The sequence below is a fragment of the Drosophila nasuta genome, chromosome 2R (genome assembly GCF_023558535.2).
Source record: "Drosophila nasuta strain 15112-1781.00 chromosome 2R, ASM2355853v1, whole genome shotgun sequence".
NCBI classification, from domain to species: domain Eukaryota; kingdom Metazoa; phylum Arthropoda; class Insecta; order Diptera; family Drosophilidae; genus Drosophila; species Drosophila nasuta.
The window spans coordinates 12528676-12549759 of NC_083456.1; the positions used below are offsets into that span (position 1 = coordinate 12528676).

The following is a 21084-nucleotide window of genomic DNA, read 5'->3' on the forward strand; positions in this document are numbered from 1 at the left end:
TATGTATGAATAAAACTTTAGTAAATTAATCATACGCTAGGTATGCCTGAGATATGTAAATATATAAATTCCTAATATTGAATTTTGGAAATATTAAAGTAGTATTTTCTCACTTCAGTAAATTATTCATATGTCACGTAGGCCTGATATGTGCAAGTGGATAAATTAATATAATTAAATCAGAAATTATTAAAAGATTGGTGCTATATTATAATCTGCAATAAATATTTTTTGCTCTTGACTACAAAATATTGTTTCACTTCAGCAAATTAATCATACGCCGGGTATGTCCAGGCTTGTGTTTCTCCAATTACTTGCAATAATTAGTCAAGGACAGAAAGACATGCACTTCTACACGTTCTCACACATCCGTAACACATCCTCACACACACACACACACACACACACACACACACACACACACACACAGTTTAGCCAGTAGAAAATGAGCGATGTGAATTTACAGTTGGCAGTTTTCGCAGTCGCCTGTTAAACCACTCGACAGAGAGTTGCCAACGTCTAGACCAAATGGGAATTTATGCGTCCGATAGACATCTTAATTGCCGGGGATTATGGTTTAGAGTCAGCGCGTGGTGTGCTTAAAACTTACATGGAATTTATTTAGCCTGGAGACTCCATTTCGACAACCGAGTAATAAGAGAAAGGGAAGTTAATAAAGTGGAATTCTAGTGAAATATATTCTGCTTTATTCAAGACAAACAATTGAGCAGATCAGTAATAACATTAGGAGTACATGCAGGAAAAAATTTATGACTAAGTGTGTAATATGTGCTAGGAATAGAAGCGGCTACTAATTGACCACAACTTGGAATTGTTTTTTGCGCTGGAACCAGCCGAGATGCTTCGATGCTTCTGTTTCAGTTTCAGTTTGTGTTTCTGCTTCTGCTGCTCTTATCACAGTTATGTACCTGTCCCCCCAGACCCGTGTGTGTTTTCCCCCTCCGAAATTTGGCGACACATTTTGCTTTTCCTTGAAGTGCTTTCAATAAAGAGCACGTTCCGTTGTCGTTGTCGTTGGCCTTGTCGTTGTTGTTGACGGCGACTTGTGGCCAACATTATCACCATGGTCGATGGCTCCATTGGTGGCGCCATCTTTGTGCCTGCCACGCCAATTCAATTTGGCTCGCAGACCTTTCAGAGCACTTGATGTCTTCGACGTTTTGGCCTTTGCCTTACGCACTTTCCCGCTACATCTTGTGGTTGCCCCAGGCTCCATGGCTGGCGTTGACATTGCTGCCACTTCACTCGCAGGGGATTGTGGCAAGTGCCGCGTGATGCGCGTCAGCTTGAGACGGGAACGAGAGAGACCCATGCTGCCAGCATCAAAGGCTCCTCCTCCCACGCTCGACTGACAACTCAACTCGTCAATCGCCCCCATGGCAGGCTGGGAGGAGAGACAACCAGCTGGATGCTGCTGCTGCTGCTGTTGGCATTTATGGCGAGCGGAAAGTTCGTATTGCTCCTCTGGCCACTGACCCAGCTCCGCCTCCAGCAGCGAGTGGGCATCGCCCACCGATGATAATTGCGATATTTGCGTTTGCAGCGTGCGATGTGGATGCGGATGTGGATGAGCAGGCGGATGTGCCGCAGCTGTTGCTGCCGCCGCTGCTGCTGCCTCAGCGCTTGTGGCACGTGTTGCAAACAAATCCTGACGACTGCGACTCTGTGTGCTCAACAGCGTGGCATGCGAACTGTTCAGCGAGCCACGTTGCAAGCGCTGCGAACTACGCGCAGCTCCTCCAGCAGCTGCCACGCCTCCATTCGCAGTGCTGCCATTGAGAGTGGTCAGCGTTGTAGTTGTGCGTACGCTATCCTACAGAAAGAGAGTTAGAGTATGTCGTGGGTCAAGTTAAGCCTACGTTATGCATTCCATTTGCGAGTGTATTCACCGTGTGCAGACGCAGTGATCCCGTCTGATTGCGTCGCAGTGCGCTGTAGGCATGCGGTAATCCCTGACCCTGATGCTTTCCAGACAGTCGAAATTGTCGCGCCAATGTGACCTACACACACACACACAGTTCGAACACATTATTAATCAACATTCAGTCTGGCTGCTAAGACAACCACACGATGAGCTCACGTTGCCACATACACACTCACCTTGAAGGCCTCTCGGAACTTGTGGCTCATTATGTTATACAACAACGGATTGATGCACGTGGATAGGAAGTAGAGCACTCCGGAAGTGTAGTTCAATATGCTGAATACATCGTTGAACCACTGCGACTCGATGCGGAACGTTGAGCCGTAAACCGCCATCAAGCGTTGCGCATGAAATGGCGCCCAACAGATGAAGAAGGCAACAGCCACAGCCACTGCATATGGAAGGTAGAACATGTCGAAATCATTAGCAAGTCAAACTCAGGCAGCTCATCATGTCCTCCACCCTCCACTCACCCAGCATCCGGATGACACGCGTCTGTGCGCTGATGCCACGGTTTACATCGTACGACCGACGTGGCAAAGCCTGGAGGAGACGGCTCCTCTTTAGCTTTATTCCAATCAGCACGTAAAGCACACAGATGGCCGTCATTGGTCCGCCAAAAAAAGAGGAAGCCGGAAACAGCGAACACATGTGCGAAGAAGTCGTTATTCATCTATTGAAGGGAAAATAAATGAAATAAATAAATCATAACAGAGTGCAGAGTGCGCACAGAGCATAACGCTTCATAACGATTTGCCGAACTATGAATACCCTTCGAAATCTTCCGATTGCTGTTTGCATTTCTATTGTTTGCTACCAGTTTTTTTTTTTATTTCATTTTGATTAATGCATCTAATATGTAAATTAAACCTAATGCACATAAACTAAATCAAATCAATGAAACCGGAGTTAACGTTATGCTAATGCGTCGCTTTTTTTATTATCGATTGCATGATAGAAATATCTAGTATAAAAGATGCCGGTGAAGCAAAAAAACACAACAAAATGATTCAGTTCAGTCGCAAATTTAATGCATTTAAAGCAAGTTCTCGTAGCGAAAACTTTGCATATTATTGCTATCAGCTCTTGTTTCGTTTATTTAAACTGAAGTTTAATTCTCAATTCTTTAAAACAGCAAACAATGAAAACCAATTTGTTATTGCTATGTGATTTTTATGACAATGTAAATTGACTTTGATATAAATTGCTAATAATCTGTTGGTCATACGCCATGTTGGCCGGTTGATGTGTGATGAGCAGATACATATATTAAAATATCTATATTATGGTTGCTGTCTACGCAAAAAGAAATCATTTTCTAACTACTTTTTGATTTAGTTATACAAAATTTTAGCACACATTATTATTGTGTGTTGATTGAGATGCAATCATATTTTTGGTTATTTCTTTCAGTTCTTTCCAGCTATGCTTAAATTCTTTAATTCATGCTGGAGGGATGATGTTTGATTGGCAGATACACATATTAAAATATCTATATTACTATCTGCTTTAGTTACTAACTACTTTTTGATGTAGCATTCTTTATTACTTTGTGTTGATTGAGATGGAATATTTCCTACTTATAAATAATATTACTGTGGGATTTATTAAATGAATATCTTTATGTTAGGTTATCCTGTTTGTTTGATTAACTTAAGTTGTCGTCGTTAGTGTGTCTAGCTTCTTCGTCACAAAGTAATCGTCCCTCTACTTATGATCGATTGTCGTGCATTTCCTAAGCATCTCTAGCTTCTGCAATCAATAGTTCGCTTACTTGGCGTTGTCAGACCCATTCGCACATTACTTAAATAAATCAGCTCTTTCGATCTATGCATAAATATTTTAATTCATGTTGTGTGATTGGGAGATACGATTTAAAATATCTGTATTATATACAACAAAAATAATTTGTTACCAGCTACTTTTTGATTAAGCTTAACAAAAACATTGGAGTATTTTATTACTGTGTATTAAATATGATGCTGTATGTACTTATTACTTTTCTATCAGCTCTTACTAGCTCTGCTTCAATCCCTTAATCCATCTTCATTTAAGTTAACATATGTTCTCTTTAATCCTCCTCACTTGACAACTAAGCAATTATTTACTCAGCAGCCAGTATGAACTTCTCGACATATGTTGTGTTGATCAAACAGCAAAAGTTCATGCAAGTCTTTTATTTAATCTGACGCTCCTTCTGCTTTTACATCAAAGTTTTAGCACCCACTTCATACCACACTAAAGAGAGTATCCAAGTGCCCTACTACAGTCCCAGTAAATCGTAATGCCTAAAGTTATGCAATCGACTCAAATGCGCTGTAAGAGAAAACAAGACTTAAGTGGCTGAACAACATTTACCGTACACGATGAACCTGCGCCCTGAGTCACCACCGAGAATTGAATGGCTTGTGGCAGGGCCAGCAGGAGGGCAGCTATCCAAATGGCAAAGATGAATTTTATGGCACGCGACAGCTTCGACATGGTGTGTTGCCTATGGGCGAACTGACATCAATCAACTCAAAATGGCAACGGCTATGGCTGGGGCACTCAATGAGGCACTAACTTACCTGAACGGATGGCAAATGGCAATATAACGCTCCACGGTGAACGAGGTGATGGTCAGCACAGTGGCATTCGCGGCTGTTTCGGAGAGCACACTCTCCAATATGCAAATGCTGTCCGAGAAGGGATAATTGTCGGGATGCCAGAGATTATACAGATCCTGTGGCATGCCTATAAAAGTGATTAGTAAACTACCAAAAGTCACACACTTCACCTCATTCGTCAAACCTACCCGAACATAACAGTATCAGATCCGATATGGCCAAATTGAATAAATAGAAATTTGTGGCCGTGTGCATAAAGTTGTTGCGTGAGATCACAATGCAGGTAATTAAATTTCCCAATATGCCAGCCACAAAGATGAGAGCATAGCCAACGCTTAACGTGGCCAAAAGACCCATGCTCGTTGGCATTGTGTATGGCTCCAGCAGATCCTCGGTTTCGATGCCCTGCAGCAGGCTGGTCAAGTTGTCGACTGATATGTTCAGCACTTGGGTTAAATTCAGAAAGAATTTTTCATTGTGCAGCATCTGGAGGTCTGACAAAAGGGGCGTGCCATTGAAGCTGCCTATGCCAACGCCCCCCGTAGACACATTTGTTGCCCACATCTCAGACGACATGTGAATCAGTGTACGTGTGTGTCTCAGTTAAAATATCATTTGATAGTCCAAATTGGACAGACGGCTAGAGGGAATATGGAAAGGAAAGGACAAAAATTTATAAATTGCAATTTCATTTATTTTAAAGGTTTTCAATTTGTCTTCTGACCATTTGGCAGTAATGCTTCAATAATAATACACAAACTTTTCGCATCAATAATTCGTTAGAGTCTGTCTTTCTCGCTCTGTCTCTTTGTTTCACCCGTCACACAGAATTAAACATTAGCCAATCTAAGGATTGCAGGCAGACACCTGGGCTTGGGCCTGGGTGTCAGGTGTCTGAATGTCCTTGACAGATTCTTATGAAATTAATTTGCATTGCTAAGTGGAAATTAATTGAAATACTCGAAACACTGCCATGTATCACAAACAGAGGCAAATACATCCACAGGACAATGAGTTTGCTTCTTGAGGGTGGAGTGGAATCTTTGCTTTTGGTTCAAGGTCAACGGAGAAGAGCTGCTGAACTCTGCAGCTAATAAGTATGCCTAATATTCAGAGATATCCACACGAACTTATTCATTCAAGACGACGAGCATTGTCGTAAAAAGGCGGCTAACAGCTTTTAGATGACATTATTATTATAAGTGTATGTATCTCGCCGAAAACAAATACAGAAAAACAACAACAAAATAAATAAAAATATTGCTGCGTGTTGTGTTTTGTGTGTTGTGTGTTGTTATAAATATGTATTTATACAAAATATGCACGTTTCAAGAATGTTGTCGAATTGTGTTTTATTATTATATGAAACTGGTTTCTCATCTCTCTCTCCCTCATGTAGAGCTCTGCTTTGTATCGTTTTCGTTAACTATCTGCATATGTGTGTTGGGCGTCTGCTTGGCTATCAGGTGATCAAGTGATCAAGGGGCGCTTCGCATCTATGGGCGTTGAACGATGGCCAATAGGAATTTGATTCGGTTTCGGTTTCAGTTTCGGTTTCGAATTCAAATTCGCAAATTCGCGCGACGCACTCAAAAAATTATGGTTCATCGATGACCATAAAGTGCCTTTTATATGTTTCTTGTATTATATATTTCATATACATAACTTTAATTATTCTTTTTACTTTTTGAGCAAACGCTTTTGCATATGAAATTGATTTTGTGTTCATTTAAAAATTCAAGAATTTTATGGTTTTTGCCTTAAGTGGACATCAACTATGCACCGAATTTGGCCTAATGAATAACTTAGCCAACTGATCGCCAGAGATACGAGTAACAAATGCCACAGTGATGATGCCAGAAAAGTGGCGACAACTGAAACTCTTTTGCATTATATTCTTTGGGGTTTTTCAATTCACTTTATGCCAATTAATTATTCTTTTTTTCTGTTGTTATTTTTTTTTTTGTTAATCAAGCAACTCTTTTCGCTTAACGTTTTGTGCATTTAAAACACGTTTAATTTAAATTTATAAAATGTTGCCGCCTGCCACAATTTTATTTACTTTATTTTTTTGTTTTTAGCTTTATCTTTAATTTTTGATTTTTATTGCTTTGAACTGCTTTGATATTGTTTCCAGATCTTTGGCGAGCATTGCACTTTTGGGTTTTTTAAATGTGTTTCACTTTTTTTTTTTCTTTTTGTGATGAAATGAAACTCATTTTGTATACACGAATTGCATTTTGGAATATTTGCTTATTAGTAACATTTCGCTAAAATGTTAATGATGCTGCTGATGCTGATGGTTTATTAACAAGGTTTATGAACTTATACACTTTTGATGATTATTAAGTCATACTTTTTTATTGTGTTGTCTCCACTATCGATTGCGGTTGCGTGTTGCGCGTCTTTTTACTTTTTATTTTAATGTAGATCAGTTTTGGGGTTTATGTAAATTTATACTATATTATATAGTAGTATTTCACGCCGATTCACGAAAAAGACACGAAAGAGACGATTCACGTTTTGAGGTTCGTCAGCGACTCGGTAAAACTCGCAGCTCGGCCCACGAGCGACAACTGGCTGCAGCATCCGATTAACAGCAACTGATTTTTTGGCCAAAAGCGCGCAGCATATTGGCCAACACAATAACAGCGACGCAGCAGTCGCTGCCGCTGCCGCAGTTGACGTCTGACGCCGACAGCGCAGCAAGAACTACCGGTTGCTTTTTTGGAGATACTGCGACGGCGCTTTCTCTCTTGTTTCTCTCGGAGACAGCATCTCGCTCTTCTCTCTCGCTGATGCTGAAATAAAAATGCAAATGCTTAATATTGTGGCATGCAGTTAATCTTATTTAGTGGCACATTAAAATGCTTGAGGTGGCGCGCAGCTAGACAATTACGATTACAACTGGGCAAGGACATTGCTAATGATGCTCCTTTAGCCAATTTAATGAATGCCAAGTGTTGACATAGGCTCAATTAAAGTCAGAACAATTCAATTTCGTCGCACAATCTGTGTCTGTCTATGTGTGTGTGTTTCACTCACATTTCAGTTTGCTGACCAGTTCGAAAACAGAAATTGGCGCGTGTTTTGCTTTTTATTATACTCGCACTCGCATTCGCATTCGAGCTCGTTGTTGCTGTTTGCTGGCGGATTTTATGGGTCCACTGGGCGTTTGTTGTTTAGCCGTTAGTTTTATGGCCGCGTGCAAGCAAATCTATCATATGTACATACAGCTTTAGCAGCCATAAAAGTTAAGGTCTGCAGCCTATGCTGCAAGATAAATGTAATTTCATGCGATTGACAAAAAGAAAATAAACGAAATTTATTGCCTGCATTCAATATAGCAATCTTTATGCAAATAATGCAAAACAATTTTTGGCACTTAATCAAAACAAAGTCCTAAACAAACACACCAACAAACAAACACTGGAAGTAGAAGTAGCTGTTGCTATTCCTTGACAGATGGCGGCGGCTCAAGCCTTGGGACTATCAATGGACTCTCCACGTATCCTTTTCAATGCCAAGGCAAACAGGCGAGCACGTGCCAAAGGACATGCTCAAACCTGATTGTCAGCTGTCAGTTGTCAACTTTTCTGCTCTCTATTTTTTTGCTGCTTGCTACTTGCGACTTGATGCTTTTTTCTTTTTTGGTTCTCGCTTTTCAATTTTCGAATTTCTGCTTCGTTCAGCGTTGTTGTTTTTGGTGTTTGTATTTTCTTTCGCTTTTAGTTTCATTCAGTTTAAGCAGAAGAATTCGGTTGTTTTCTTTATGGCCACTGAACATGACATCAGCAGAGTTGTGTTGCTTTCTTGTCCTTTCAGTTTTAACACAACTCGTCTTCACTCGACTCGACTCGACTCGACTCGAATTTTGTGCAAGTTTTCAATTCATTTAGTTTTATTACCAAAGCCAAAGTCAACTCAGGCCAAAAGTCATTTGCAGTTCGTGCAACCCGTTGCAGCCCCCCGCGCTCTTCCCCCTCTTGGTTTGTCTTGCCAAATATTATACATACTATATATAGTATATATACTCGTAATAATTTTCCCATCAGACTGAAGCAGACAACCGACTCGTAGCTGTGACCTTACAATGATATTGCAAAACATGTTTGAGATATTTCACTTTTAATTTAAATTACAAAAATTCACAGTAATCATATTCATCTAAAAAAGTTTCGAGTAAATGTGATAAATGCGGCATCCGCTCGGTTGCCTGGTATTATAAAAATCGTCAAGATTTCTTTTGGGAATATCCTTTATTAAAAAGCTACATTATTATTACACACATTTTACATACAGAGTGTGGCGAGAAATTCTCAGAAATATGAAACAAAACGAAAAGAGCACAAAAGCGCATAAAGCATTCCATTGTTATATGATATGCTCAGTTATTTCACTGGCAGCCTTAAGAATTTCCACAAATTTTATGTGCATCAAAATTAGCTAAATTTAAGTTAACTTCAAGAAAAGTCTCTAAACTTTGCTAGCACTGACCTCACGCATATTTTTCTACAATTCTTTTCATTTTTTGGGGGTAAAATTGTTTTTTAGTCTATTCAATTGCAACACGCAACTCGGGCAACAAGTCATCATTGCTGACTAATTGTGGTCTTCGATTAGCAGTTGAGTTTCGCATTACTTAGACGGCCTTTTCCATAATTGAATTCCACAGAAAAGTCCAAAGTTCGAATTGTTGTGACACACCCCAAAACAAAATAAAATAGAGAGAAAAGGGTAATGCTTTCATTTGCTTAAAAGCCTGGCGACAGTACGTGCAACTTCATGTTGTAAGCATTGTAACCATAAACGTTGTGTTGTGCAACGGGTTGTATGAGTTATGAGTAGGCAATGAAAGAAAGTATTCGATGGCAAGTGAAATGTTCGTTTTGGCCAAACTGGCAAGTTCATTGCGCCTTACGACCACCAAGGACAGTCACATTTTTGTCTAATTACATTTAATTAAATGCCACTCAAGCTTGGATGGCAACATTTAAAAGTGCTTAAAAAGCATTTCTGGTGCTCACTTTGTAAGAAAAATCACAGTGTGTGCGCCTTGCTATCGTTATTGTTATCGTCAACGTTATCGTTATCGTTTAACGCATTGCACTCGTAAATCAAGATAAGCGCCTCTGGACCAACCGCAGAGCATTTCGAGTCTGTGGTCGACCCTTTTTGATTTAAGCCAACCAATTGGCCGGCTCTCAGACATGTGCGACTGACAGGACACAGACAGACAGACATACGCTCAAATTATGCTAATCAGTTTCTTTTGTCTTGCCTCAACTGACCACTAATGGTCCCAGCAGGTCTCCAACCACCAACCGCTGCTGCTGCTGCTGCTGTCAAATGGTTCAGCAATTACAATTGAATTTTCTGCAGTGGCAACGTTGCGTATGAGCAATTAAGTTGTGTGCCAGCAAAGAGTCTCTCAATAAAATGCCAGATAACTTTTGTCACGCTGGGCAGCAGCCACAAGTGTTTTGCCACTTCGCTCGCTCGCTATCTTCTTAATATCTCATGCATAATCCACAGAGGACATAAACTGATTATGGTCAGTGATTATTTGCGTCACATTAAGAGATGTCCTTGGATAAGAGATGAAATGCCGAGGCTGATGCTGATGCTGATGCTGTGTGTGCATTGCTGATGATTTGTACTTGAGTTGATGAGGACATTCTCTTAAACATGAAAGAGTAATTAAAGTGTTATGACGAGAAAGAAATTCCAACGAATTTTATGTGAAGAGTAAATAAAGTTATACTTTGTAAAAATTACGTTAAAATGTTAGAGGATAATTTCAACGGTGGCTTCTTAAATATTTAGTTGAATTTCCTAATATTCTAAAGTCATTATAAAATGGGCGTATTACTTTCGGCAGGACTTAACTTTGCTTTTGTGATATTTATGCTTGGGCAATTCAACGGCGCAATTACGAGCCATTGACAAACGGTTTGCGATATTTGCCCGAAGACATAACCATAAACAACAGAACGAAAATAAAAATAAGAATGGGGAAACCCAACATGAAAATCCGCTTTAAAACCACAAAGTCACCATTTCCATCATTTCAATTGAATCCGCGCACAGTCTGACAAAAACAAATGCCACAAATCTGCCGATGGCCGCCACAGAGATTAATATGCGGTCTGTCTGCACTGACAGCGGGGCAGACCGCAGCTGTCGTCGAAGTCAAAGTCGAAGAAGCAGCAAAGAAAATTGCGACCCAAATACACGCACATTTGCACTGGAACTTTATGACCTGCCTTTGCGTTTGCCTTTGATTTCGCGTGAGTTTTGATTGTTTTGCTAGTAGCTAAAGCCACACAGATTAAGATGGAGAAAGAAGATGAGGAAGGGGTGCGGGTAGAGAACCAGTTGAACGCTTTGATGGGCGGCGCCGTGGCCAATAAATATTAAAAGTAAGTGTAAGTGCTTTGTCCCATTTGCCATTTGAATTGGCTCTAAAAATAAAAACGAATAAGCAGCAAAGTTTTTTAATTCAATTCAGTTTTATTAAATTACCAACCGTTTATGGGCAGCATCTACGTCGCATTACTCATACGCCATGTTAGACACAAATTCTATGCGCTGCCAATGTTTGCGTTCGAGACGAATGCTCTGTGTCTGAATGTCAAAGTCAAGGTAAAGTGCATGAATTTATGAATGAAATTATGTCGAAATGCTTAAGAACCACAAAACGAACAACCAGACCAAAAGAGAGAGAGAGAGCGTAGCTCTATGAGAGACAGTGTTGGTTAACAGGACCCAATACTGCTGTTAGCAACTGTTAACTGTTAACAGAGGACACTCAAGTGCTGCTTCGTTGGCCACAAAGAAGTTCAGTCTAACATTGACTGCACAGCAAGTCAGACGTGTTCGAGAGCGAGAAACTGCTAACAAAAAGCAACGAGTTACCAAACTAGACGTTAAATCAAATCATTAATTGATCATTAAAATATACATTTCAAATAAAAATTCTGCATAAATTAGGACTGTTGTGGAAAGTGATATGCAAAAAGTGGTTGGGTTAATTTTATGCAAGTCACGGAATTAAATGAAAACTGTAAATCGTTCGAAGAAAGTGCGAGATAAAAAAGTTCCGGAAGTCCTTTTGTCAGACGATTCTTTTGAAAGAAAAAAATAGATGCAACAAAGTTTTGCACAAAGCCTTTGTGATACGCGATAAAGAAGAAAAAAGCCAAACAACGGGTTATACGCCGCAGCAAGCGTAAAGATGTCAAATCAAATAAGAACGCAGCAGCTTTAAATGGCACTTGTCGCCTAAACTTATTTCGGTAAGCGGAATATTCTATTTGACTCTTTGAATCCCCTTTTCTAAAATTGAACGTGATGTTCGACGTTTGCTAAATTCAATTATATAGCAGCTTCTTGCTTACCTGTTCCTGAATTCTGGAAATGTTAAAAGTTAAAGAACTGAACAAAAGCCAGAGATACATTTAGTTAGGTTGCCTTGTCTCTCATGCGGTTTTCGCTATGCGCTAGTTAACTTTCACACCTGAATTGGCAATTCGATTATATCTCCAATTACCATCAGCAACAACGCAAAGTCCCAGTGAAAAAGGGACACTGATAGACCAATGGTGCTCCGTCCCTTAAGACTGCTGTCAAAAGGTATCCGGAAATCTTAAAGAAAATCACGAGAGCGATAAATTAGGAAAACGTTTTCGAATGATTTAAAGTGTGGAATATTTATGGCTGGCGACCCCAGCAGTTAATTATTCCCAACAATCATTTAGTTTATGGTGCATTTAATTATTAATATTTTGGCAATCTTAATAGTGCTACCAAGCCATTAATTAACTTTATCATTACTACGAGTGGAATGGACAGGGGGCTAAAAGCTGAGAATATGATAAATACCGAATACATTCTGTTTTATGCATGTGAAATGTGAAATATGAATGTGGCCAGGAGTTAAGTCAAATTACTTCTCTGCACTCAGACCTTGGCTTTAGCCTTGGTGTTTCTTGTGGGTGTCTGCCAAACTCTAAGAGATTTATGTATGCATATTGTAAACGTGCCAACGAAATAATGAGTAAATTACGGTCTCCCAGCGTCATTTATCAAAGTTATTTAAAATTCCATATGTGTCGCAGCATTTGAGCTATGGCTTAAATGCCACCCACAAAAAAAAGAACCCAATCGGATATTATCTTAAATGACTCACTTCAGACGCAGTTGCCACCAAAAGTTGTCTCTCCACACCGACAATCATCATAAAAGATATGGAAAAGTTTTTGGTCAGCAATCAACCAATTGCAGAAAAGGAAACAGGAAGAAGAGGAGGAACTTAATCCAGAATTCAATTCAAGATGTTTGTCTATTTATAGAGAGTGAAATTATGATTCGACTACGCAATGAACTGGAGAATTGTTGCCTTCAATTACGCAACAGTTTTCTTTTTTTTTTTTGGGCATTGTTAAGAGCCAACAGCTGGGCATAATTCCTGGTAGTCACCTGTTGTAGACGGGATGCATATTATTATGCTATGTTTGGGGATTCTTCAATTTAAATTCATACTTGAGCCTAATGACTTTTAATGTTGTTTGCTTTACAGGCGAATGCACAATTTCGAGGCTGTCGTCTGGGCCGCTTATCAGCCATGTGCACAACAAAAACCACAGCCACAATTACAACGAAAACGACTTCGACAACGACAACGACAACGACCAGCAACGAAGGGCAAAAAGGGACGTCGACTATATTAATAACATTGATAAGAGCCAAATATTTGGGGCGTCAACACCACACCCACAATTAATTGACATCTGACAGAATGCTACAAAACGTTGTAGCTGCTGCATGTGTTGTTGCTCTTTTGGTTGCTGGTGTTGCGGCCTCTGCTGCCGACAGCGATGATGATGGGTTCAATCAATCATTCATGGCTCATACGTTGCCAAATGCGGGGCCAAGTGTCAGCACAAGTCTCGGTGTTGGTCTAAGTCTCGGTGTCGATCCCAATCCCAATTCCAATCCTAGTCCCATTTCCACTCCCACATCCTTTCCCCTCTCTCAGCGTCAGCTCAAGCCCGGAGCTGTTGCTGCTGCACAATGACAAATTTCTCACACATTTCGCTCAACTGCTGAACATAACGACTGAGAATCTAACAAATCTGCTTGGCAACAGCACAAATGGCAGTGCGACAACATTAACGACCGACTCCATGGCCGATGAATCGCCCACGCTGCTCATTGTGCTGACCGTCTGCTATGCCATCATTTTCGTCGCCGGCGTTTTGGGCAATCTAATCACCTGCATTGTCATATCGCGCAATAACTTTATGCACACGGCTACCAATTTCTATCTGTTCAATTTAGCTGTCTCTGATTTGATTTTGCTCGTCTCAGGTAAGCCATAAATCCCCCCAACGGCTTACGCTGCGTATACTTAATACAGCAGCTCTTACTGCTTACTGCTGTTTCCGGTTTCATCATTAGGCATACCACAGGAACTGTACAATTTGTGGTGCCCCAACTCATATCCCTTCACGGACGGCATATGCATACTGGAGAGCGTCCTGTCCGAGATGGCTGCCAATGCCACAGTGCTCACAATTACAGCTTTTACCGTTGAGCGTTATATTGCCATCTGCCATCCATTCCGGTGAGTCTATAAAAAGCGCAAAAAAAGAAGAAAAAACCGTGAATGTGTGTGTGTCAATAACATAATAAATAGGCATAATTTAGCCAATCAACTGACATTTAATATACTCCCTTTTATAAGAGTAATCGTAATATGCCTAATTAGAATAGTTTTATGATGTTCTCCCCCTCGTGGCAGCAGTTGTTTTTCTTATCAGTGACATTCGATATACAATAAATGCGATAGCATATATGATACATAAATAGCCTAAAGCGTCACATATTAAATAAAGATACAAATCGAAAGCAGACGCTCTGTTCATATTTATTTAATCAAAATTCAGTTAAACGATTTTCTCTCTCTCCTTATTTTTTATAGACATTTTTTCAATTTGAAAATGAATTTTAATTCGTTATTTTTATGAAAACAATTTGTTTGCAATTTACTCGTTTTACGCAAAATGCCAGCAATAATTTTAATTGATTTCCCATGAAATTTGGAACAAACTAAATTTCATATGCTCTTTCGCCAACTTCAAAGTTTAATTTAGCATAATTAGCCCGGAAGCAATTGGCAAAAGTATTCGTTATAGTGCGAAGCAGCAAACTCAGCAAAAGTTGCTTTCGTTGTTCTTATGTTATATCTATTTATATTTTATGTATAGCACAATGTCTATGCATAAATACAATCTCATTTAATGTGTTTAACAGCAACAAAACACTTTTTGCTAGATTTGTTTACTTTTGGTTTATTTTTGGCTGCTTTTAAATCAACAACGATTTTAATGAGATTTATAGTTTTGCATAAATTCAGGAAATATTTTAAATACTTCTGCTATTTTTGGTTTAATTTAATATGCTAACTTAAATTTAAACTGAAGTCTTAACTTAATTGAAATTGTAGGAAAAAATTTTGTATTTTCTTATATTTGACTGTTTTTCAATCAACGATTTTAATGAGATTGATAAATTAGCATTTTAATGAATTATTTAAAAAAAAATGCAATTATTTCTATTATCGGGTATACTTAAATTTAAACTTCATATTAAGCTCAATTTAAATAAAACGAATTATCTCTGAACATTCTATGAACTTTAGTTTTGTTAATTGCTTATTGTTGGCTTTTTAAACCAACAACTATTTAATTGAGTCCTATTAATTTGCATAAATTTACTTAATATTTAATATTAATTTCTAACTATTTGAGCCTCTATATTTACATATGTATTTTATAGATATTAAACATACATACAACATATGAAAATTGAATTTAAACTTAATTAAAAATTCACTTTGAATTGTTGAAAACATCTATAAACATTCTATTGAATTTTGTAGTAAATTAAATTAAAGACACCTATCGGAAATACCGCAAGACTTTTTGGACAACGTTATATAATGTGTAGCCCAATTTTCAAACCAAAAGTTTAACTTGTGAAAAACAAATTTTGAATATTCTTTTAAATGTTGCGGTAAATTCCAATTTAATTTTGAGCTATCAACAAAGTTTCATAATTTTTGGTTATGTGCAAAACTTTTTATGGTAAACAGCACAACAGTTAGAGTGATTTAAAGTATTTTAAAGAGTTTACATTTTAGCTAAAAGCAAATAAATGTCGAGAAGGCAACACTGAGTCGACCGCTCTGACTTTCTGCCTTGAAGTATAAAATGTAGTTGAGATTCCTTGCACTTTATTCGCAATTCCTCAGTTGTTAAACCTAGCATTTTATTGACATTTTGAGAGTGTGTGTGTTTTTTAACTGACGTCGCTTTATGCTGCAACATTTACAGGCAACACACCATGTCGAAGTTATCGCGAGCCATTAAATTCATTTTTGCCATTTGGATGACAGCATTTTTGCTGGCTCTGCCCCAAGCAATGCAGTTCTCGGTGGTCAACCAGGAGGATGGATACTCTTGCACGGTACGTTTTGTGTTTGTGTTTGTGTTTGGGCTCATTTAATGAACTCATAAAGATAAAGTGATTTTAAAGTACAACCCACACATAATATTTAAATATGCATATAGATGGAAAATGACTTTTACGCCCATGTATTTGCGGTCTCTGGATTTATATTCTTCTGCGGACCAATGACGGCGATCTGTGTGCTCTACGTGCTGATTGGCATGAAGCTGAAGCGGAGTCGTTTGCTGCAGGCGCTGCCACGGCGAGCCTACGATGCGAATCGGGGCGTTAATGCGCAGAGTCGCGTCATCAGAATGTTGGGTAGGTGAGTTGAGTTGGCGGCGGCTTCTTGATTGATTGAAGTCACCACCAACCGAACGCTAAGCACGTTGTTAAACTTTCTCTGCTAGAAAAGTCTACAATATTAAAAGTAATGTCAACACACACACACACATATAGACACACAAACACGTATGTATATGCATCCACACACATCAAAAGGAAGTGTTGCGCTGCTCATTTGTTAAATGCGAAAACTTTTGGGCAATGATGCGCATACGCCATGTGGGCCACAAGCCTTCTTACATTTTTATACCCATTTTCCGTAGGGTAGAAGGGTACTATAATTTAGTGCAGGAAATTTAACAGGAACGCACATCTCTGACTCCAATATAAACATATATACATTCTTTTTAATTAGCGTCAACAGCCTAGACGATATAGGCATGACTGTCTATCCGAATGAACACCGAGATCTCTGAGAATATGAGAACTAATTTTATTTATTTTATATTTTATTTTGTCTGCCCGCGCAAATCGATTAGCAAATGTTATATAATGTAGTATATTAATATACTAAATTTATTTAATTTTGTATATTTTGTGAATAATACCGTTCTCTCTGGTATATATTAAATGCAGTTAGTATTTATTATTTTTCTGGTATATTAATTTGGTATATATTATATTTAGAATAATTCCGCACTGTTTTGGAAATATTGAATATGGGTAGCGGGTACCTCACAGTCAAGCACACTCTAGCTGTAGCTTTTTCACTTGTTTGTCTCAGGCTGTGTCTATTAATCAGTTAGCGCCACATATGCGATGTACCTTGCGGAAGAGGAACTTGACATTTGTAACGCTGTGTACCCTTAACCCCCTCTATTTGCAGTAGCTGTAGCCGTTGCGTTCTTTCTCTGCTGGGCTCCCTTCCATGCCCAGCGACTGATGGCCGTCTATGGCGTCTCGCTGATTAATGTGTGCCGTTGCCAGGAATCGTTCAACGATTACTTCCGCATACTTGACTACACATCTGGCGTACTCTATTTCCTATCCACCTGCATCAATCCGCTGCTCTACAACATCATGAGCCACAAATTTCGCGAGGCCTTCAAGGTATTTGTCTCACACATTTGCGTTTTTCCAATTCACTAACATTCCCTGCGACTCATTTATTTCACAGATCACATTGACGCGCCAGTTTGGGTTGGCGAGAAACCATCACCATCAGCGTAGTCAGTACCATCAGCACAACTACAGTGCACTGATGCGACTGCAGGGTTCGATGCGATTGCAGCCAGCGAGTTGCAGTGTCAACAACAACGCCCTCGAGCCTTATGGATCGTATCGTGTGGTGCAGTTCCGTTGCCGCGATGCCAATCATCAGCTGTCGCTGCAGGATAGCATTCGCACGAACACCACAACCACAACAATTAACAGCACGAGCCAGTCGGCTGTTGGTTCAGGTGGCGTTGGAGTCGGTGGCAGACGGTTGCGCAAGCATGAGTTGTATGCGGCAGCACCGTGTGGCAGCGCGGTGCCACATCGCTTGCTGCAGTCGCAAGTGTCGCGTATGTCATCGCTTAGCGATGCCAACACTCACTCGCTGCTGGAAACCGAGGTGGGAGGAGCCGTGGGGCGTGGCAAGCGCACCTTGCTAGCGACCAACAATGGCGCCTTGCTGCTAACGCCATCAACCGAATCTCCGGCAGAGGAGAATGTGCAGCAGCCAGCGACGACGCGACTGAAATTATCGCGTGTGATAAGTCGACGCGATGAGGCAGCATACAGTGGCAGCTGCAGTCTGCCCGAGTCGGATTCTTGCCACAGCAACACGGCTGACACCTCGACGACGGAGGTGCGCAAGTTTCCGTGGCGCAAGAAACGCCAAAAGCGGAATGTTGACCCTGGAGGAGCCGGAGGAGGAGGAGGAGGAGTTGCGGGTGTTGGCTACGCCACACCGAAGTCGCTGTGATAAAACGCTGTCGTTGATTGAAAATGTCAAGCCAGCTGAAAGCTCTCTGCAGAACTTTAGAAATAGCTAGTGTAGATAGAAATAAACGAGTATTTGTCATTCCTTAGTATAGCATTTATCATTTGAGTTACTTTTCGTTCTTAGCTAGTAAATGGAAAAACAAAACTAAGAAGTCAACTTCGTTCGATCCGCACGTATCGAAGAGTCAACGAACTTTTTGTGCGCCACGCGATTTGCATGAATATTTATGGCCATCAAAATGACAGCGACTGCATTAGCCTGGCCCAGACGATTTATGCCACGCATTAAAGTACAGCTAATGGAGGCTAGAAGACAACTGACGAACTGCCTTCGTCATTCACTGTTTACCGCCTAGTACTTAAGCTTGAACATATAAATTAAGTGTTAAGAGGCAACAAGTAAATAAACCTAATAAAAATTGTTACTTACATGCACCGAAAGCTAAACGAATTCTCTCTCTCTCTCTCTCTCTCTCTTTTGTCTTTCTTGAACTTTTTGCCTTGTCAACTCATCTGCATTCAAAGCCAGGCTAAAACTCAACCATGAACAATGTTTTTTCTTTGCCGTTTTTACAGTCTTAGAACCTTCCTTACCATCCACCTAACAACTGCTTGCTATATGTGCGACAGCAGCTTCTTCCTTCATCGTGGCTTCTGTGCCAAGATGTGGCTTTGTGTATGCTTCTGATGGACGGGATTTGTACCATTTTGCATCAGTCTAAGCCATTTCAATTTTCACTTTGCCAAGCGAATAAGCTTTCTTGGCCACTTCTTGCCACGAAGTGCATTCGAGCAGTTTCTTTTCGTCTGACCGAATTGTATATGCTTCTCTAAGATACTTTTTTAATTTGCCCAAAAATAAGTAAAACTCAACGTCAACTAGTAAACTATTAAACTACAGTTTTAGTTTAGTTTGGCACAGAAGTCCTTGCACAAGTTAAATAAAGTGAACGCATTTTAAACTGTTTATAAATGCGGCATTTTGAATTTGAAGCACAGCTTAATTGCTCGGTAATTCCGCAACAAACTAAATAAAATTATCTTCAACTTCTCGTAGTTTTAATAGTTTGCGGCTACAATTAACAAGCACGTTCTGCAAAGCGTAATTTGACTCCTATGTAGAGCGAAAAAGTAAAGTGCACACAGTTTACCATACAAGATTTTTCCATTTTGAACTCTCAGAGAGATTAAGTATACGTCTCGGAAGATTAAGCATACGCATGAATGTACAGTGTAATATGAATTGTTTAGTGTGCTTATCGATGGAATGTCATGCTGAAAATAGCTTTTTCGCATACTCGCTTGTCACTTGGTAACTGATCAATCAAATTCTGCAAAAAAGCCATAAATTTGGTAGTCCTATTTAAGGCTTAAAGAAGTTGAATGCCACCATGGGACTTGATGTTTTTTAGAGTAGATTTTTAGTCTGTGCTACACATTATGCACAGACAGTTTCAGTTTATTATCCACAGCAACAAACATTCACTCATATTGCCTTCCATTGTCGTCTGCCAGAGGAAAACCCAAAGAGATACAGAGAGAGAGAGTGGGAGAAAGTGAAAATATAAAATAAAACTATGAGTGGCAAGCCAGATAGTTTTATATCATATTCCAGTTGTTGAGCTTTGAGATACTCCATGTCCAGATTTTAAACCCACATCCTTCTGGTTGGTTATTTTTCCCCTCTTTTGATGCTTTTGTCTGTTGCTAACGAGCGGCTAACACAAAGGCTTTGAACCTGCTTTAGAAATAGTTACATTTTAAAGTGGCCAGCCAAACAAATTTAAATTGCATACACAAGTGCTTCAAATGGACAGGCAATTAAAAATTTACACAGCACTTCAGCACTGAACCTCAGTTTAATTGAAGTTCGTAGAAGTTGGCAAATATAAAACCCACTCATACAGCTCGCAGATAGTTTTTAGGTTCATCGATTTCATGCTGTTGTTGTTGTCAATGACTCGAGGTCAAATCCCAGCCTTGTAACATCCATTCTTGGTTTTGGTTTAGTCCGAAATTTATGACTATCTGTCGGCTGGGAATTTTGATTTTATTGAATCAAAGTGCGCTCACTTGACAACTTCAAATATTTGTAGCACACTTTACTGCGTTTTCAACAAAATTTCAATTAAAATGCAATCACAAAGTTTAACCAGAAAGTCCCACAAAGTGCGGTTTAGTTTTCCCGTTGATTTGTTTATGACTCCCACAAAGAGCATTGAATTTTGCAATTTTGGTTTTGTTATCCCCCAGTGCGAAATAATTCATAATTCTGCGTATGCTAGCGAGTTTGGGCACTGAGCAGCTTTAAATTTCCAATAAGTTGAACAAAAAATTGAGAGCAAAAAATGATGTGAAATCTGTTGGCAGCTGGCAGCTTGTAACTGGCAGCTGGCATCTCAAATTTGTCGTTGTGACCGCCTCAAAATTGTTGACAACAAATTAAACGCAGCCCCGGTCACAGTTCAACAAACTAAAAGTGTTTGTTTTATGACACCCAAACTCGCAGTACGCGCAGTACTTGAAGCTATAGCTGTGGCTGTCACTGTTGCTGCTTTCGTTGTTGTTGTTGTTCTCGTAGCTAGAGAAACAGCGAAGAAAACAAAAGGGCCAAATCGCAAGGCAGACAGCTAAAGATTAGCTGCAGCTTGACTCACTTGCTTGAAGGGGCCAAAAATAGCTCGAAAAACTCGCACAATTGCAGCCATACAATAAAAACTGTTAGCCTTGACCAAGGACCCATGA

General features: G+C 39.7%; 2 protein-coding genes across 5 annotated transcripts; one reads left to right on the plus strand and one right to left on the minus strand.

Moving 5' to 3' along the window:
• Window positions 1-684: 684 nt before the first annotated feature.
• On the minus strand, window positions 685-7203 carry LOC132785313 (neurotensin receptor type 1). The gene is given in 8 exon segments (XM_060791355.1): window positions 685-1834; window positions 1911-2021; window positions 2122-2336; window positions 2419-2569; window positions 2571-2618; window positions 4304-4436; window positions 4513-4678; window positions 4740-7203. Coding segments are annotated over 8 exon segments (2043 nt in total). The 5' UTR covers window positions 5128-7203; the 3' UTR covers window positions 685-1003.
• Window positions 7204-11274: 4071 nt separating this feature from the next.
• Window positions 11275-18884, plus strand: LOC132785314 (pyrokinin-1 receptor). 4 transcript variants are annotated; one of them, XM_060791359.1, is made up of 8 exons: window positions 11275-11849; window positions 13133-13523; window positions 13555-13923; window positions 14014-14179; window positions 15951-16083; window positions 16188-16386; window positions 17237-17460; window positions 17528-18884. In XM_060791359.1, the coding sequence occupies exons 2-8, from the start codon at window positions 13352-13354 to the stop codon at window positions 18317-18319; spliced, it is 2055 nt and encodes a 684-aa protein (XP_060647342.1). In that variant the 5' UTR covers window positions 11275-11849; window positions 13133-13351; the 3' UTR covers window positions 18320-18884. The 4 variants fall into 4 exon arrangements, with proteins under 4 accessions (XP_060647342.1, XP_060647340.1, XP_060647339.1 ...); XM_060791357.1 differs by lacking the exons at window positions 11275-11849; window positions 13133-13523 and having other exon boundaries at window positions 13529-13923; XM_060791356.1 differs by lacking the exons at window positions 11275-11849; window positions 13133-13523 and having other exon boundaries at window positions 13645-13923; window positions 17240-17460.
• The last annotated feature ends 2200 nt before the right edge of the window (window positions 18885-21084 follow it).

Coding starts and splice junctions, on each gene's coding strand:
- LOC132785314 (XM_060791359.1), top strand. CDS start 13,352: ATGCTACAAAACGTTGTAGCTGCTGCATGTGTTGTTGCTCTTTTGGTT. Junction 14,180..15,950: donor GCCATCTGCCATCCATTCCG/GTGAGTCTATAA, acceptor CAACATTTACAG/GCAACACACCATGTCGAAGT. Junction 16,387..17,236: donor TCGCGTCATCAGAATGTTGG/GTAGGTGAGTTG, acceptor CTCTATTTGCAG/TAGCTGTAGCCGTTGCGTTC.